At 40.4% G+C, this 6,700-nt stretch overlaps 1 protein-coding gene across 1 annotated transcript; it reads left to right on the forward strand.

The window, feature by feature from the left end:
* Positions 1 to 5,163: 5,163 nt before the first annotated feature.
* On the forward strand, positions 5,164 to 6,102 carry LOC123604909 (olfactory receptor 7A17-like). Its single transcript, XM_045491057.1, has one exon. The coding sequence runs from the start codon at positions 5,164 to 5,166 to the stop codon at positions 6,100 to 6,102; it is 939 nt and encodes a 312-aa protein (XP_045347013.1).
* The last annotated feature ends 598 nt before the right edge of the window (positions 6,103 to 6,700 follow it).

Consider the following 6,700-nt stretch of genomic DNA (forward strand, 5'->3'; position numbering starts at 1 on the left):
AGAATGGACATGACAAGAATCGGCAGGCATCCCCTTGCAAGGTGAATGTGTTTTAGGTGAAGTGATTACAAATCTTTTAGACAAGGTACTGTGTGGCTCATCAGACAGGTCAAGATGTGCTGTGTGGGCCAAACTGAAGCCTCTGTGTAGTTGGACAAATCAGAGTATTCGAATTTACCCAAATCCTAGATTCTTTCTACTCATGATTGTTCTCAACTGCCTCTTTACAAATGATGCCTTGAATTTTATAAAAGATATTTAGCAGGCTATGAATTCAACTTATTTTGTAGCACATCCACATGGGAGATCTGACTTTGTTTTTGTTCCATTCCCATACTGAGATACAGCTTTGAGAGATCAGAGATTTGGTTTATGCAGTTCTGTATATGTCCTGATTATTGTATTCTAAATAATCTGAGGATCTAAAACCCCTATCTTTGTCATGTCTTTCTGTAGCCTCTCCAGTGCAATTGAAAGCACTCAGCACACTCCCAACTTTATTCCTTTTCATGGCTGGATAACATCCCATGTATGGATAGACTACTGTTTGTTTATTCATTCATCATTTGATGACCATGTGGGTAGTAACCATCTGTTGGCTACTGCCAATCTTTTCCCCACGTAACTACTTTGCATTACAATCAGCAATGCATGAGGCTCCCAATTTCTCCACATCCTAGTAAACATTTCTCATATTCCATTTGAAAAACAGTAGCCTTCCTATGAGTTTGATTTGGTATCTCACGGTTGTGAGTTGTAGTTCCCTAATGACTGTTGATGTTGAACACGTGCCTCTTGACCCTTTGTATGTCCTCCTTGGGGAAATGTCTACTTAGGTCTTTTGTCCGTTTTCAAATTGGGCTGTTACTTCTGTTGTTGAGTTTTTGTACTTGTTACATATTCCTGATATTCAACTCTTACCAAATGTATAGTTTGCAAACATACTGTGCTCTCCTATGGGTTGTATTTCTGCTCTCTTCATAGTGTCTACTGATACACTAAAGGGTTCAATGTGGTCCCATTTTCTTTTCTTTTTCTTTTGTTGTTTGTGCTTTTGGTGTCATATTTAAGAAAATAGTGTCAAAATTCCCCTTGGTCACAGTGTAGGATCCTTTTAACATGTTCCTGGATTCCATTCGCTAGTAGTTTGTAGAAGATTTTTTCAGCTATACTCATAAGAACACTGGACTGTAATTTACATTTCTTGTTTTCTTCGGTTAGGTGTCAGGGCGGTCATGGTATCATCAAATATGTTTTGGAAGAGTTTGAGAAAGTTCAGTATAAATTAAGGTTTGATAGGATTAACTAATGAAGCCATCAGATCCTGGACTTTCCTCTGTTGGAAAGGTTTTTTTTTTTTTTTAATTATTATTAATGTTCTAATATCCTTATTTGTTATAGATCTATTCAGATTTTTCATTTCTACTTGAGCCACTTTGTTAGTGTATTTCTAGGAATGCATCCATTCAACTAGATTATCTAATTTGTTGGTGTACAATGTTTCATAACATTCTCTTATGTTCATTTTCTTATGGTCCATACTAATGTCCACACTTTCGTCTCTTACTTCAGTAACTTATGTCTACTCTCTTCACTTCATTTCAGTTTATCTTAACTTTTGTCATTTTTATTAATGTTCTCAACAAACCAACTTTTCTTTTCATTGATTTTCTTTCTTGTTTTACTGGTCTATATTTTTATTATCATGAATCTTTATTATTTCCTTAGGTAGCTTGGAGTTGAGTTTGCTATTATTATTATTAATTATTATTAATTATTTCTTTAAGGTGTAAAATTAGGATATTGATTTGAAGTCTTTCTTTTTTTTTTCAGATGTAGACATTTATAGCTATAAGCTTACCCTCTGATCATGCGCTTTTGCCAAACTCATAAGTTCTGGAAGGTTGTATTCTTGTTTTTGTTCTTTTTTTAAAAATTAATGTTTATTTTTGAGAGAGAGAGAGACAGAGCATGAGTGGGGAGGAGCAGAGAGAGAGGGCAACAGAGAATCCAAAGCAGGCTCCAGGTTCTGAGCTGTCCACACAGAGTCCAGCATGGGGCTTGAACTCATGAGCTGTGAGATCATAACCTGAACCAAAGTCGGATGCTTAACCTACTGAGCCACCAGGTGCCCCTTGTTTTTGTTCTTATCAAAGTGTTTTGTAATATCCCTCATTGTTTCTTCTTGGACTCACTGGTTGGTTAAATGTATGTTTTTGAACCTTCATGTATTTGGCAATTTTCTAGTTTTCCTTCTGATACTGATGTCTAGTTTCCCTTCATTTGGTTGGAGAAGATATTTTGTATTATTTTAAACTTTTAAAAATCATTGAAGCATATTCAACATTTTGATGTAGTAACAGGAATCATCAGAGTCTCCACTCTCCTCCCCCCTCCCCACCCCCCCCAGGAATTATCTCATTGTTTGCTGGGGGTTATAGTCTGTTGAGTATTATTCTGAACTGTTTTTGTAATGACTGCATTGTCTTTCATGTGTGATCTCTGATGTCTCTGTTCTTTTAGCTTGGGTGTCAGCCTGCAGTTTGAAAGAGAATTTGTTTAATGTCATGATTGAGGACAACACCAGAGAAAATAGATGGGAGAAAGAAGATATTCTGGTATAATCATAGTGTCCCTCCAGAATCAAGGGTAGAGCAGGCATTGTGGGTTTCTCTGCATTACAGCGGCCATACCTAAAAAGTGGTGGTCTTTTTCTGGGAAGAAAGAGTCCAAAGAGATAAGAACTCCAAAGATAAGAACTCCAGCACATGAGCACATGTTTGCACCGTGTTTTTCTCTTTTAGCTCCAGGGAACAAAATCTCTCAAGGTATAGAGAGACAAAAGAATACTTCATCAACAGGACTGTTGGGAATTCAGCTCCTAAAGCCACAGAAATTCTTAAATGCTTCCACTAGGCCCTCTAAAGTCAACTCTACTAATTTCGGATGATGAGGAAACAGTTGTGTCTTCCAGAGACCTCATGAGAGGTTCCATCACTCTGCCCTTTCTGGGGGCAAATTCATTAATCTCAGTGGGAATGAACTTCATGAGTGAGCTCAGACATTTTTGTGATAATATCTGGGTGAACCACAGCATTTTCACAGGTACTGGGGAATATGATAATGATGCATAGGACTCTCTTTATTGGCAGTAGCTTTATGTTATACAAAAGGATAACAAGTAAAGAAATGTTTGTTAATACAAAATCCTGGCACGTTTAAGTCCCAGATTTTGAAAGTCAATAAGTGGGATGTACTAAAATATCTTTTTGCACCCATCAGTCTCCTCTGGTGTTGGCTATCCATCATGGGGCCTCCCTGTCTCAATGGTTTGTTCTGTTGTTTCACTGTTTCTTCCTTTTCCCTGTTAGTGGTATCTCTTTTTAATGCCACTCAACCATTCGTTCTTTCCACAAACATTTATTGAGAAATTACTGCATGGTAGGAACTAACATATTCTGGGAATAAAGAAATTAATAAGGTATTGTTTCTTCTCTCAAGGTGCTCCTGATATAAACAGAGGAAGAAACATAGAAATAAGTAAATGCAATCTCTGATATGGTATTCCAATTCTGGTGAAGTGGGTCCTAAAATAGTAGACTTTTCCTGAGGAGATTAGTGAAGGCTTCACAGTCAAGGTTTTAAATGTACAGAGCTTTGGGGCATCTGGGTGGCTCAGTCGATTAAGCATCCAACTTGAGCTCAGGTCATGATCTCACCTTTTGTGGGATCGAGCCCCACGTTGGGCTCTGTGCTGACAGCCCAGAGCCTGGAGCCTGCTTCGGATTCTGTGTCTCCCTTTCTCTCTGCCCCTTGACGAAGGCCTTGAGGAAGCTGGAGAATTGAATCCCTAAGTCTTCTTTGCCAGTGGAAGCTGCCTATCTACCCCAATGGGTTTGGCCTCCCCATGCCTAGTGATAGGGTCACCCGCCGCCCCAGTGGTAGTGGCCTCCATACCCACAGTGGTGTCACCTCTCCACTTCAGTCTGAGGGGTTAACTCTGCTTTGCCTGAGGAAACGAATGCCTCCCCACCAGGCAGTTGCCACCCAAGACAATGCCAAATCTCCTCATGTCCCACCCTTAACACTCCTCTTTGCTTCTAGATCCATAATTAGACTCATTTGCCGGCAGGCCCCTAAGGATAAGGTGCAGTGTGATCTGTGAGAAAGTGTTCTACACTCCAGAAGCATGACTTGAGTTTTCTAATTTATACAGACAGAAATCCAGGGAACATGTGTGTGAAGGGATAGATTCAGAGTGTGGGCTAATGTGGGAAAGAACATAAAGTTGGAACGGGCTGAATGTATTGATATGGGCTCACTAAGCAGAGATTCTGCATTTAATGTTGCAGCCTGGGAACTTACAGTTTGTTTGGCGAAACCCGGACCACAGGTAGCCCACAGTGAGTGAGTTGGAAATGCCATACCTGCCTTGGTTTAATGTAGAGTTGTGGATTTAGAGGCTTAGGGAGATTGGAATGTTAGAATGGGTTTATCGGGTTAGACCTACTCACCCACGCTGGAAGAGTCCAGAGGACATACCTTGCACAATGACTATGAGAAATGGATTGTGAGGGGAGCCACAATATCCTTGATGAGCTCTGGGATTGCTGTTCTCTGTAGGCTAGATCTTACAGTGGAAACTTCAGCCACCGTGTTGGAAAACTTAAATGAAGTGGGAGTAATTGGGTCCTGGGATGGCAGAGGCCAAGTAGCAGCATCAACAACCAAAGGCAAAGTGGAAATGATTGCTGTAGTGGACTGGAATAGTCTGGCTTACTCCAGTGGTTGGTGGTGACTAGTTGACCATGGTGCTCCTGGAAGAGAAATTAGGTAGAAAGTCTACTAAATTCTTACTTGATCTGTTTAAGCAGAAAAGTTCAAGGTCAAGTAAACAAAAACTAACCTTAATCAAAAACAGTGAGTCCCAACCTCTCAATAAATTCCCAGAGCTGGTTTACAGACCTAGAACTTTTGGAATGAAAGGGGGCCAAGTCCTCTTGAGGAAGGACCCCTGTATACTGCCCTATACTTATTCCATTAATCTTTCTTCTCACCTTCCCAATCAGGACCTTCAGTGTTTTACCAGGGTAATTGTAGAGGGTAACTGCTTGAGGTTAAATCTGCATTTCTTTGTCTCTTTTCCACCGTTTCATCAGCCACATGGAATCAGAAAATCAAACATGTGTTTCAGAATTTATCCTCCTGGGTGTCTCAGAAGATGTATTACTACAGCCCCTCCTCTTTGGACTGTTTTTGTCCATGTATCTGGTCACGTTCATTGAGAACCTGCTCATCATCCTGGCCATTATCATGGACTCCCACCTCCACACACCCATGTACTTCTTTCTCTCCAATCTCTCTTTGGCAGACATCTGTTTCATCTCCACCACCATCCCTAAGATGCTACTGAACATCCAGACACAGAGCAAAGTCATTACCTATGCAGGATGCATCACCCAGTTGTACTTTTTCATGCTTTTTGGAGATCTGGACAACTTCCTCCTGACTGTGATGGCCTATGACCGGTTTGTGGCCATCTGTCACCCCCTCCACTACACGATCATCATGAACCCCCGCCTCTGTGGCCTCCTGCTTCTGGCATCCTGGATCATGACTGCCCTGCACTCATTGTTACAGAGCCTAATGGTTTTGCGACTCTCTTTTTGTGAAGAGTTGGAAATCCCTCACTTTTTCTGTGAACTTAATCAGCTAATCCATCTTGCTTGTTCTGATACTTTTCTCAACGATGTGGTGATGTATTTTGCTACTGGCCTTGTAGCTATTGTTCCACTCACAGGGATCCTCTTCTCTTACTCTAAGATTGTAACCTCCATTTTCAGAATTTCATCAGCTGGAGGCAAGTACAAAGCATTTTCTACATGTGGGTCTCACCTTTCAGTTGTCTCCTTGTTCTATGGCACAGGCCTTGGGGTGTATCTGAGTTCTGCTGCTGCACAAAACTCCAGGGCCAGTGCCATAGCCTCAGTGATGTACACAGTGGTCACCCCCATGCTGAACCCTTTTATCTATAGTCTAAAAAACAAAGACATAAAGCAAGCCCTTAAAAAGCTCTTCAGCCAAGAAACGTTCTCTACATAGGGGTATTATTTGTATGAAGACAGAGACTTGATCATGAGTAACAATGCTCAAAACCCCACAGGACCTAAGTCATGATAATGTTATAAGCTCACAGAATGGTAATCTGCAGTTTATGTTATCTCAAGGGTTCAGCCTCTTTAATTTTTCATACATGATAAGTAACTGTTTCTTCTGTATTTTATTTAAAACTTTGATCTCTCATATTTTGGGAGGTCAGTGTGGGAAATAGAATCCAGTGCATGAGTTTTCAGCAGCAAATATATGTAATACAGGAGGTTTAGTACTTATAATATTATAGGAAGAGCTAGAGGAATAAATGTGTAATGCTTCCCATGCCAGATGAGAGCAGCTGCCCTCAAAGAAAATTCTGCTTTCAAAGAAAATTGACTTGACATATCAAAGGCTATATACCAATCACTAAAGTTTGTGTGAATCCACTTTAAAAATTGAACACATTGCAGAACAGAAGGAACTGGAGTCACCATTGGGTAAAGTCTACAATAATCCACATTCACTCTCTAAGATCTAATTTTATTCTGCACCATCTAAAACATGAGTCTGGCACAACAGAAAATGACAGCCCTTGACATTCAAGAAT

Source organism: Leopardus geoffroyi, chromosome A2 (assembly GCF_018350155.1).
Source record: "Leopardus geoffroyi isolate Oge1 chromosome A2, O.geoffroyi_Oge1_pat1.0, whole genome shotgun sequence".
In the NCBI taxonomy this organism is placed as follows: Eukaryota; Metazoa; Chordata; class Mammalia; order Carnivora; family Felidae; genus Leopardus; species Leopardus geoffroyi.

Excerpts from the sequence above, each read along its gene's own strand:
- LOC123604909 (XM_045491057.1), top strand. The coding sequence starts at position 5,164 with ATGGAATCAGAAAATCAAACATGTGTTTCAGAATTTATCCTCCTGGGT.